The sequence below is a fragment of the Sparus aurata genome, chromosome 16 (genome assembly GCF_900880675.1).
Source record: "Sparus aurata chromosome 16, fSpaAur1.1, whole genome shotgun sequence".
In the NCBI taxonomy this organism is placed as follows: Eukaryota; Metazoa; Chordata; class Actinopteri; order Spariformes; family Sparidae; genus Sparus; species Sparus aurata.
Window position 1 is genome coordinate 13,422,383 of NC_044202.1, and position 12,776 is coordinate 13,435,158.

The following is a 12,776-nucleotide window of genomic DNA, read 5'->3' on the forward strand; positions in this document are numbered from 1 at the left end:
TAGCCTTTGCAAATATTTTATAAGGTAAGAGACGCATTAAACGTTTGTTAGACCTTTAGGACACATAAAACATGTTTCGCTGACAGAGGCTCGGTGTAGACAACACAGTGTTTGTTTACAATGAAATCCACAGGGCACATTTAATTGATCTGAAAATGCAATTAAGGTTTTCCTTGGTGCTTTAAGGAGCTGATGAACAACTCACCATGTCCTTGGTCTCCGAGTCGGAGGGGCTGGACTCTGACGGAGACTTCTCTTTCTCACTTGGTTCTCCATAAAACAGGGATGTGAGACTAAATTGGGAAGATGAAAACAAGAAATAGCAAGATCAACGTATCGATTGTGGCCTGACAGGACCTTATCAATACCGTCTATTTTTAAACTGTGGGCTGTAAAGGAGATCACAGCTAAGACATCATGTAACTGCTGCAGACAGTCCCATGGTACCTTTCTGAAATCAATCCCTGTGTGTGTGTGTGTACACAGAGAAGACGTAAAACACATACAGTAAGGTCGAATCTAATAAAGTCAGTGTGATGATTGAATTTGTGAATTTGACAGTTCAACAGCGTGTCAAATTAAGCAGCATAATTGAATTAGTATGAGAGTGGACCGCCTGGCAAAACACACAGATGTTGCTCGCCCTCGGGTGCTACGAAGCCGCTGCCGGTCAGGCAGAACTAATCGAGCCTGCAAACCCCTGGAGAGGAGACTCAGGTCAAGCAGAGGCAACCCACTGCAGACTCAAGCACACTGCTGGGCGGACCTGGACTCATTCTGAAACCTTAAAGGTTATTACATTATCACATTTACATTTAGCAGAAGCTTTTGTCAAAAGCCACTCGCAGTAATTCATGCATACATTCATACACTGATGGCGGTGGCTGCCAACCAGCACATCAGGAGCAGTTTGGAGTTCAGTATCTTGCCCAAGGACACTTTACATGCAGGCCAGGGGAGTTGAACCAGCGACCTTCTGATAACAAGATGCTGGCTCTACACCTGAGCCACAGCCGCCCCAAATAAGGGTGATTATTCAATTAGTCGATCAAACAGTTGTTTAAGGGACATTTTCTGTGATGGCTTAAATACTTACACAGCATGTTTGTGTTAATACACAGATTAGTATAGTTCTATAAAAAAGCATTATTTGCGTGTGTTTGAGATATGTTTGCTTAAAACTGCAGTGCCCAGAAGTTTTAGGAGGTGATTTACCTCTAACAAAATTAATCTTGTATTTACGGCCTGTTTTTTGAAGATTTGCCTCATTACTAGGAACAAAAGGACTTCGGGATGGGTTCCAGAGACAGGAGGAAAAAGTTAGAAAGCATCGAGATGGACTAAAACATTGCCTGCTTCGATCTTTGAATGGGATTTGTTGATAATAAGAACAATATAGAGCAACACTATAGTTTCAGTCATCTCCTTGAAGTTATTTTTCAAGGGAGGATGCTAAATATTGGCTGTGTAGAAGCTCCTAGCACTAATCTCCGTCCTATGCAGTACCACTTATACTCAGCAGAGGGAGCTGGAGGCCTCAGGATCAGGACCCAGGAGAAGGTCCACTGAGACTTACTTCACCATCTTAAACCTTGACGTGGCTCTCAGACCCACAGCTGACTGAGATGTTTAGCGTAAGACAGCGAGTGATGGATTCACCTGTCGTTCTCCATCAGCAGAGCCAGGCGGCCATAATCCCACGCAGCCTTCCTCAGACAGGAGAAGATGAGCAACAGGAACTGTAACACACAGGGACAAGACCATGAATGCAGTCATTTACACAACCACACACACACACATTGTACTCATCTGCTCTGGGCCTAATATGCCAAACCCTTCCATTTATCTGATTTGAAAGCTGAGGCCAGTCTCCATTAAAAAAGCCTACAAACAATAGGTTCAGAATACAGCAGCAATAATGAGCCGTTCTTCTTTCTTTAGAGTAGTACGTGGTTGTCTTGGAAACTACCAGAGGCAGGTCAACATGCACACAGGGAACACACGCTGAGCACTAATGACGAACGAGTGTGGTCAATAGCAAGAATAAATCTGAATAGCCTCCATTCTGCCACAAAAGGAGAGCTTAATTGTGAGAGAAGAAAGCCTCTTTCAATAACATATTAAGGTTCTCAACAGTGGCAGAGCGGGTTAAATTTCCAAGAGCAGAACAGGCCGGTGATGGATGAATGTTGACAAATGCAAATTGAGTAAAAGTGCTGATGAATGTTTGATTTTAATTATGGCGTTAAATCATTAACTCATTTGAGTTTAAAAGCCATTTGGTTCAGTGTGCAGGGGTGACAGCCATGTTAATAGAAAGAGAGCTCCCATTAATGTTGAACGATTCTTTCTTTAGTGATGCGGGGCTCATGCATAGACAATCAGGCCATCCTTGACTTGACTGAGGCTTGTAGATGAATCATGGGCGCGTGTTCGCATTATTAGTCAAGGCCCAAACTCCTTCTTCAAATAAGACTCTCTCCTGTATCTCTCAGTTTTTCCATCTCCTCCCTGTTGTTTTATTACATTTGGTCTGGATGCGTGGGCATGCTCTCCTCCAGTCCCACAGATGATTTAGTCTCTATGATGGTGGGATAGATGCAGAGGCGTGCTCCCGTCACCTGGGGGCGGGGGGGCGTGTTCTGACTCGTGCTTGCCATTAAGAGACAGCGCTCAACCCTTCTGGGTTGTCTTGACAACCAGGCGGCGATAGAATGAGCCAGAGGTAGCAGATTGAGAGTGATACCAGTGCAGAGATCAAGTTTGACAAGGGCTGACAGTGGAAAGGAGGTTGTTGGGGGAGCCTATTATTATCACAAGGTAAATAGTAAACATGTGTTATTCTATGTGAAAGGAACGACAACATGTACAAAACATGTACATTTGAAAGGACAGCTCACTTGGAAATCTAAAACACATATTTTTCCTCTATTTCCGCTATTAATCCGTCCAGATTATTTTCATGTGAGTGGTCGAGTTTTGGAGATAGCGTCTGTAGAGATGTCTGTCTTCTTTTGAATATAATGGAACTAGATGGCACTTGACTGGAGCTCGAAGTGGCTAATTATACATTCTGAGAAAACTCAACAGCGATGTCTCAGTTTCATGTAGGGACTATTTTCTTTCTCTATCACCGCACAGAAGGATACATCTAACATCTACTCACAGACAAGAGGCGAGATAACTAAGCTGACTAATTTTACATTCATGTCATTAGCACGAGCCTCTCATCCACTCGCTTCCTTCTGTGTGGTGTTACTGTGTAGTTCAGTTGAGAGAAAATAGTTCAGACAGGCAAATATCTCCAAAACTCGACAACCCACACCCAAGCAATCTAGATGGATAGATACTCTACGGGTAAGAGGAAAAAGATGTATTTTGAATTTTCAAGTGAACTGTCCCTTTAATGCAATTTGAAATACATGACATACATATGTCATTTATGTGTTTGCATTTGTGTGCATTGTATGTTTTTATGACATCTAAAGCCCCGACGAGGAGGCGACAAATTAATAAGATCCACTGTGATTTGAAAGGCCAAGCCTAATTTGAAGTCTGTGTTCGTTCTTTGAGACTTTTCACTGAGGAAATAATAGTTGTGTGCCCCGCTCAGCAGAGGGTTATGAAACATAAGAAATATTACTTGGTTTCATATTCCCTCAGCTGAGCCGGGACCTCTTCTTACTGTTTCTTTTAATTGATAAAAAACACACAAAGACACATAAGGACATCTGACCATCCTTTGCAGGGTCACTGGAGGCTGGAGCCTTCCCCAGCATGCACTGAGACACCAGCAGTCACATCTATCGTAGAGAGTCTCGAACTGCCCGACGAATACCACACATTTTGAATGTAATTTCATGTTCGAAACCCATGAAGGAGAGCATGCAAACTCCCCGGGTCAGAGTTAGACCCCAGGATCTCCTCGTCACAGCTTCACCACATGAAACAGCATACACGACCTTTGCAGTACTCAATAAAAGTGTGTTGACATGTTTCCAATACAGCATGTCTGCATTCATATAATTCATTTATGTATGATGTCCAGCACTCCGAACACTCCTCACGCTGCTGTTGTCCTCTATCATCATCAAGAGCGGAGTTGAGTGCTTGAGACAGATGTCTATTAGAGATGGTATTTTTACAGAAGCAGCCCTCTGTCCATGTAGCACCTCTTGTTGTCTGGTTAGATCAGGGCACTTCATAACATCTTAACAGGGTGTTGGCAGCTTTGGATGTATTCAGAGACCTTGTTGTCAAGGTCCTCTACACTGCAGCAGCATACAAAGAAGAGATGATTCAGGGTGCAAAAGGTGGACAGCAAGCTTCCTGTTAAAGAGAGGACATATGATTCTAACTATAGCTGAAATTAACCGCTATTTGATTGATTTGCTGATGGCTAGAAAACACCCACTGTGATAACTGATTGTCTCCATCCTCTCTCTTGTCTCAAGCTTCTCAAATGTGAACATTTTCTGGTTGACTTAACTTAAAAAATTCAACTGGTGTTATCATTATAGGCAGTATTACAAATATTTTTTTGTAGAAAGTGAGACTAAAGGACTGTGTGTGAGTCTGTACCATCCACAGCACCCCATTGATGGCGAGGACCGTGGGCACCCCTCCAAACGGCAGCCCCTGGAGGACACTGCTGTGGGAGTGCGAGCGGTAGCATCTCTCAGCGGTGCTGTTATCCTCCCCAAACTGGTCCAGGAAGCTCAGAACATCCAGCTCCACAGCTCTCCCCTCCACAGGGGGCGCGCTCGTCACAAACAGCTCAGAGTGCGCCATCAGCGCTGGACCATACCTGAAGGAGAAAACAGAGACAAATAAAGACAAACGGTAAGGCTGTGGCATGTAGTACACTGAGAAAAGTCGCATTTTATTACTTATGAATGTAGTTTTCATTTAATGTGCTATTTACTCTCTCAGAAGTATCAGTGTTTTTAAACAGGAGCATCCAGTCTTAGTCATATCATTTGTTACCATAATGGCCAGCTTTTCAACGGCCTACACCAGCCTGTATTTATATTCACTGAGAATTATGACAGTTGTGATTTTTAATGGAGACAGTGAGTGATAGTGTGGTGCTGATAATCAGCTATGAAATTGGAGGTTAATGGTCTGTTTTCAACATACAACCGCCGTTCTGACTCATTTTTCTCGGTGTCTGCCACTCACTCTAAGTGCAGTTGTGATAGTAGTATTTGCAAGGATCATTGTGATGATGATCACGGTCCATTAGCAGCCATTGATCTTTGTCTGTTTCTTCATTCGACAAGTCTAAGTGGAGCATTAACATGAACGCGACAATCTGACTTGATCACAGTTACACTGCCGGCTTTTTTAAAAGCCATGAAATCCAACAAGATTACGCTAACAAGCCCATTCAGCGACATGGGCAAGGACATATTTCTGTTGTGGGAATAACGTGACAAGAGTTACAGCTTTAACTGTGTGCTGTACAGCTTGTTGGGGATCGGCTTTTTGTGTATTTCCCCTCTGTCGAGAGAAGCATGTACAGGATATGATCATTCACACTGCTATGACCACAGAATGGAGGTCTGAACCATCTGTCCTCCAGCAGCACACATTCAGCTCACTTTCGATCAATACAGTCCCGACTCCCAGCTGCTCGGCTTGTGTACACTCCTCACTGAATAAACAGTCTGAGGAAATGGAGCAGTAACAGAGTGCTGACAAAGCTTTGCATCAATACTGCGATTCCGGCTGAGTGAAAGGCATCAGTCATTGGATTTCATGGGAAAAATGACAATCAACAATACATTCTGAGACATTGTTACCGTGACAGAACGGCGTGGTTGGTAGAGAACACAGCTCCGCAGCAGTTAAAACGGCAGCCAAAACTGCATCGCAACCTGCTGCCGTCCAACTCTCTGAAGATTCATGAGGTAACAGGAGAGATAGAGAGAGGAAGCTAAAGGCCTCCAAACTGGCAAACATGATTTACCACTGCGCCAATGATGTCACTTCCTGAGAAGCTCCACCACTGTTTTGTGAGGCATTTTACCAAACAGCACTTATTGTGCAACAGAAGCCACAGCGTGATGTCTAATGTAGGAGGCGAGCTGATCAATGGCAGCACTGCTGGACTGCTGTACATCACACTGTCAGCAGAGGAGCACAAAAATACAAGCCAGTAGCCTTTTAGCAGCTCCTTCAGCACCACTTTAGATTCGTTCTTCACTTCCTGTTGTGAAACTGTATAGCTTGCAGTCAATATTCAGATGCCGTCAGACACACGGCATCTGAAACTCCCGTTGGAGACAACTCGGGAGAAGATTCCACCGAGGATGGATCACAAAGCAAATCCATAACACACACACAGGCTGCAGAGAGTGTTTCCAAAGAAGCCGATGTACCATCAACCACACTTTCTCTCTCTACCAATAATGTATCAAGCCATCGATATGCACAGAAGGATTATTTACAGCTAAAAATGGATGAATGAACACGCAGGCGTACAGTGGAAGGAGAGAGCATCAGCTCTAAAATCAAACTGAGAGTCTACTCTTGTTAAATGGTTGGTCAAATGGTTATTTTATTGTGGTTTAATAAAGGACATTTAACTCACTAGATTCTTCATATTGTAAATATCATGAATAACAGATTTGTCAAATGTTTAAACAAACTGATGGACTAAACTAACTTGATTTATAGGAGACCTTTTAGTTGTTTGATCAATAGTCCAACAAAACAATAAAAACATCAAGCGTTCGTCTCAAAAGCTGTTAGAATAAAAGTTATTGCTTGTGATCGAAGCGTGGTGGTACTGTTGCAGGAGTTGCCTCTTTTTTTTAATCAATTCAGTAATCATTTTGAAAAGCCTAAAAATGGAAAGCTGCACTGAACTACCCTGCGACTATTTTTAGATTCCTGTGATGAGCTGATGGTAGCAAACAAATCAAGAGCAGCAACAGGAGCTAAGTCGAACAGAAATGACGCCTCGATGTGGAAGAAAGCGAAACTAGCGAGCTGTAAACTGCGAGCACACAGAGCTCCGACAGAGTTTGACATGCAGAAGCTTGAACAGACCTTTTATCGCCTCATTGAGCAGCTCTCCTTCCTGCATCAGACCGGTCAGTCACTTTCGACGCTGCCGGCTGCTGATGCTAACGGTGAAACTCCTCCTCTCCACCTCCAGAACAGAGCAGGATGCTGAGGGACACAGGCTGACTGTGGTGTAGTTTCACACAACATTTGGACAAACGTCACAGCATGACTCAGCAGTTTAACTCCACCGATATTCTCTTGCTGTCACGCCCCTCACATACAAACACTCAAACACGCTCACAGTTATCCCATGGTGTCCATTTCCTTTCCAGCTTCCTGAACTCTGCAAATCTGAAGTCCTTCTAATCCTCTCCCTCTGCTCATTTCTCTCCTCCTCATCCCTCAACCGGGCTTGCCAAACCAACGCAGCAGATTACAAACTGGTGTTTGGCTTGGGAGGCAGTGTTGTGCCTCCCCCTGGCAGTATGAGTGAAATCTCTCCTCTGTGCTCAGTTAGGCTATTATAATCACAGATGCTGAAGTCAGTACAGGAGCCGTGGGCTGGGCGACGCGGTATACCCGAGTTGGAGTCGGAGAAGCAGAAAAAAAGGGCGAGCTGTGAAGAGGAAAAGCTAACTCAGGTCAGCTAATCAGCTCAGCTCACCGGAAAAAAAACGCTGAGGTGTCCGTGTGTGTGTGTTTGTGTGTGAGACAGAGGGGGCTAACATCCCCGAGGTGATGCAGACAAAACAATTAAACTGGGAGTTGGAAGATCGATAACGTGCAATAAACCCTGATTCAATCCAGATGCCTACCATCAGTCTCATAATACTTTGATCAAATCAGCTTCAGCTGTAGCCCTGCTGTGAACTGTGTAAAAGTCCCATTAGGTTGGTGTTGTGTCACAAACTACACATTCATATAAAGAAACAAGACACAGATGTTCAACAGTTTACCATGTTCCACCATCTTGCATGCTTGCTTATGTTAACTAGCACTTGACACAAAGTACAGCTGAGGCCAAGTAAATAAACAAACAAAAAACTGCCAAAGTGAGTGTGATTCACCCTCTCGGGCGCGTCAATGAATGTACAATAAATTTCAGTTGACACATAACTACACATTGCTCGTCATGGAGCCGTGACACTAACATAGCTAAAAACCCTGGGGAGATGGTGGGTGACGGTGCCCAACAAAGTTCCCTGGAAAGATTTAAACCAAGTGCTTTGGCACTCACTACTCACTTTTATCATCCTCTAAATTACTTCACCAGATGCCTAAACAAGTGCTCAGTCATGCTGAAATGAGAAGCTGAATCTATGTTGTCATGTAGAAAGCCATGACAGTTGACATATTTACATCCAAACATGTTTTAAGAGGCTGGTTATTTATTGCCGGCGGCCCCAAAGCCTCATCAACAACATAAACCATTTGGTGGACAGCCCCGTAAGAGCGCTCCCTCTCATCGTCAAACATTCATTCGGATCAAGATCCATGACCTGCTTGGGGGAATGAAAGAGAGATGGCCCCGTTCTGCCAAAGAGCAGAACCATTAATAAAATGTGGACTTGCGTTGACTTCCGAAGCTCTGCACCTCATCAACTGTCAGCTACTGTGAGATAAAAAGTGTCCCCCCCCCCGAAGGACAAGTAGCAATCACCATAAATAAAAGAATAGTATCAGAGTTGTTGTTCTCTTCTTGACTGCACTGGCTGCAGCCTTGTTAAACATGCAGTTTTCCCCCTCCACTCCTCTGTCTGTGCTGGCAAAGACTGTTCTCTCAGCTTGAGACAGCGATACCTGCACAGCAGAGAAAGGCTTGACGTTTCCCCTGTCGTCAGCGTCGTCTCAAAGGCCCGGAGCTGGTAGAATATGAATGAGCGATTACTAGCTGTGCTCTGCATGACAATATTAAGCCCAGACACTGATTATGGAAATCCTGGTGTTAAAAAGGTATTGAGTTAAAACAATCCACCTCTAATTAACTGTTAACAAGCCATTAAAGCTCCGCTTACATGAGATGACATGTCGTGGAAGCTGATCTTTTCCAGTACTTTTCACCTGTGGCGTGCTGAGAGCCATGGTAGCATACTAAAAAAGGTGACAAGGGTTGGACATAATAATGTAAATACATCTTGACTTACAGAATGTTAGCTTTAAAGTTACAGATTTTTGTTGGCAATTGGGCAGTGAAACAAGGTGAAATCACAACACTGACATCGAAAGTTGATATGGCAAACATTTTCGCAAACGATCTGCTTCTTAGACATCCAGCAGATATGGAGAAACACTAGCAGCATGGATGTGGGAACTACGGGCAGAAGAGAGAGAAAGAGGGAGAGAGAACGGATATGGACCAGAGGATGTACTTGTAACTTTCTTTGACTGTGGAGCCAAAATAAGCTCTAAAATTGTGACTGACATTGTCAAGCTGACATTCAACCTTTGTGGCATCATTTGTCACTGTGACGAGGTTATTTCAGGGTTCAGAAGCCATTTTCACTGGGAGTATACATTATTTTGTCTACCCCCAAAGAACATTTTTTACTCCTCTATTTCCTGCAGGTCATAGGTAAGATATCCAATAATCCACATGAACCAGGGGCTGAACTGTGCTTTAATAATGTCTTATCAAAGCAGCGCTCCACAACATAATTGTAGCCGGAGTTGATTTGCAAATCACATGAGGGCTGTAATGAGACTCCTGCAGCTTATCTATGCTATCATTCAGTTACATTCATTACATTGCAAAACCCTGGAAATAACACCTGTATTGGCTTCTTGAACATCTCATTTTTAAAACTCTATATGCTGCAAAACAGCCTTCACTCTTCTGCGGCGGCTTTCTACAGGATTTGCGGAACCTGCTAAGCATAATTGAGGTTGGCCAGTAATGTTGAGCGATGAGGCCTGGCTCCAGTTCAACCCAAACCCAAATGGGGTTGAGGTCTGGACATCAAGCTCTAAAATATAATGGTATGCTGACTTATTTTGTGAAGACTGGAAGCGTCCACATACTTTTGTCCATATAGTGCATCCTCTCTGTAGTTGGGATGCCATGTGTGAGAGCATCTTATTTGCTGCTCTACAGGAGCTACAGGCCTCCGCTGTGATGGTTTTGGTTTAAAGGTGGTGTCGGTGTGCGACCCTCGTCAGACTCAGCCTGAGGGGGGGAGAAGAGGGCGGAGGTTTAAGCACAATCTGCTCACCATATGCTCAGTGGAGGAGGGAGGGGGCTTCACTCCTTTCGTACCTCACTCTCTCTCCATCACACAACAACACAAACACAGATCACTGAGGTGTGTCTGCTCAGAGCACACCGTTAATGCAGCATCCTCCACCCAGCCTCTTTCTTTCTGAAGGCTGAATGAGGTGTAGCATGACCGGAGCGATGACTGGAGACACGGGCCGTGTTCAACAAACCATACACCTGCTTCCTGTCTGGCTGCACATGCTCAGTAGGGCCCCAGGGGCGGACGCTGAGTGTCTGCCCCGCTGCTGCTGTGTGGACTGAGCCATTCCTCAATAGACCCCATCTGGCAGCGGTGACGGCTTCACTACAGCATGTGTGTGTGCGTGCTGGATGCTGAAACAGTCTAATCTGTGTTTTCTCTGCAGACCCCCGAGCTTCTGGAAGATTCCACCCACAGCCTATTATGCTGCAAAATCTGCTGGAGCTAATCCTAAACATGGGCCTGTGAAAAAACCTGAGTCTCACAGTCAAATTACCTCCACACCCACATCTACAAAAGTGCAAACACAGAGAGAAAGATATCAAACAAAACAATAACTGAACAACTGATCCGTTTGATTCGCTTCCTGTCATTAGACTAATGGATTAATTCACAATTTATTTCAGCTCTAATGGGAAGTATGTGTCATTTGTACTTAATGGATTACCACTAGAAGACAAAGTCTGCTCACAACATCTGATGTACCCACAAGTATAAATAGAGGTCCTGCATGTTTATCAGATGGGACTTCTGGCCTCCAGTGCGCATACAACACGCAGGATAAAGTGTGTGACAAGTGATGGGATCAGATAAGATCAGATGCTTCTTCGCTGTGTTATAGGAAGCTTATGGCAGAATGCTCTTTGCTGCTGAGTTTGTGTGTGCATCAGTGACAATGCCGCATGCGTCGTGTGTCACTGTGACGGACCCCTGTGGAATAGCAGGAAGGTTCACAGCAGGAATCTCAAACAGCAGGGAGTCATTTCACCATCAAAGACTTAAAAACAACAAAGCTGAGCCTATGGTACATAACCGCTGTGGCTATAAAGCAGGTGGAATACAAATGGAGCCCTGACGTCGTAAGCTGCTTTCTTCAGTCTGATATTCTGTTTGTGCTCGATTTTCCGTCGAGAGGCTTTCACCAAAGTGTTTCCTGACATTTTTATTCATGCCCAGTGGCCCGTGACATGTGACCGGGGAGATGACTCACAGAAATACATCTCACATATGATGCAATCGGGGATGTATTGCACACACCTGCAACACACATCTCAATGCCGTCGCCACCACCCTCATCATCATCACTACCAGAGTAGGCAGAGAGGGAGAGCATACAGGAAGACTTGTGTGCATGCGGTGTTACACAGTAGTGTGTGCAATCTGTTAACAGTGTGGGCTGCTCCTCTCAGATTCTCAGTCTGGGCTCAAATGGAGATCTAACTCTCATTCATTATTGGATTAGAGGCAGCACAACAAACATATCCACCTGGAGTGCTATGACAATTTATACCATCATATGAAGGCCTCAAAACATGCCTCATAGATTCTTCTTTTAAACAACTTTTGGTGACATCCACTGAGGCCAGATGAACTTAATCATACATTAATGACTTAGTGTCATTTTTAAAAACTAGGTAAATGTTAAGACCCGTGGTCGTATAAACATTTCTCTGTGCTTTGTGCTCTCCCTGAATAACCCTCTTTTACCTGAGTGAGTGTGTTTGAGTGATTGCAGGTTGTCCCGGGGAGCTGATTGGTTCCTGCCTTGACGCCAAGAGTTTCACCAGTTCCTGTGGGCTCTCCTCCGTTGTCCCAGACTCACAGCATGTGTGATTGTGTACTAGATGCGTTTGTTAATAAAACCATTAAAAAACGCTTCGCTGCTGGTGGTGCTTGGAGGATGGGAAGAGGCGAGTCTCATTTTCATGTTGCACCAGGGTTTCCCCTAGGCCTTGGTCGTAAGAGTCAAATATAAAGTCACACTTTAGGTTTCATGTTTCATATCCCTGGAGCTTAAACCTTACTGTAATGGACATTCTTCATCTGCCCACTGTTTGGTCTGCGTCTTGGTGTTTACACCACTGACACTTGAGCTGGGCTAGTTTGTGAGCATGCTAACTTCAGTAGATATGGCCACGTGAAGCGGTAAAGCATGAATTCTGATTCTTTGTGTGGTGAGAAAAACAAATCAATAATGAAAAGAACTTCATGGACCTACTCTTTTGTTTTTAGCTGTTTGATCATTCAGTGCAGCTGGAGCTGTCCACCTCCTCACGGTGCTGAAACAAACACGGATAGAGAGAAGCCAGACGGATAAAGTAGAGCCGTGTACAGAGGCTTATGCTTACATGCCACTTTCTATTGTCCGCCTGTTCAGCAGCTGTTTGATGCTGTACATCCCTCTCCCTGCTGCAAGCTCCTTTTTCAATCTCAGCTACGAGTCTCCTGAAATATTCATGTCTGTGTGATACTTGAAGATGACCAGTATTCATTTGCTCTCATATCTTCAGTCACTCGCTGTGGGTGCTC

At 44.3% G+C, this 12,776-nt stretch overlaps 1 protein-coding gene across 3 annotated transcripts in view; it reads right to left on the reverse strand.

The window, feature by feature from the left end:
* tmem63c (transmembrane protein 63C) overlaps nucleotides 1–12,776 on the reverse strand; it is a 29,289-nt gene that overhangs the window by 13,988 nt on the left and 2,525 nt on the right. The window contains exons 1-4 of one of the 3 annotated variants that reach the window (XM_030391587.1): nucleotides 7,057–7,503; nucleotides 4,582–4,807; nucleotides 1,660–1,739; nucleotides 206–293 (exon numbers count right to left, since the gene is read on the reverse strand). In XM_030391587.1, coding sequence (XP_030247447.1) covers nucleotides 206–293; nucleotides 1,660–1,739; nucleotides 4,582–4,791 — 378 coding nt within the window. In that variant the 5' untranslated portion in view covers nucleotides 4,792–4,807; nucleotides 7,057–7,503. Of the gene's footprint in view, nucleotides 1–205; nucleotides 294–1,659; nucleotides 1,740–4,581; nucleotides 4,808–7,056; nucleotides 7,504–12,776 lie in introns of those variants that run through there. The other 2 variants (XM_030391588.1, XM_030391586.1) reach the window with 2 other exon arrangements.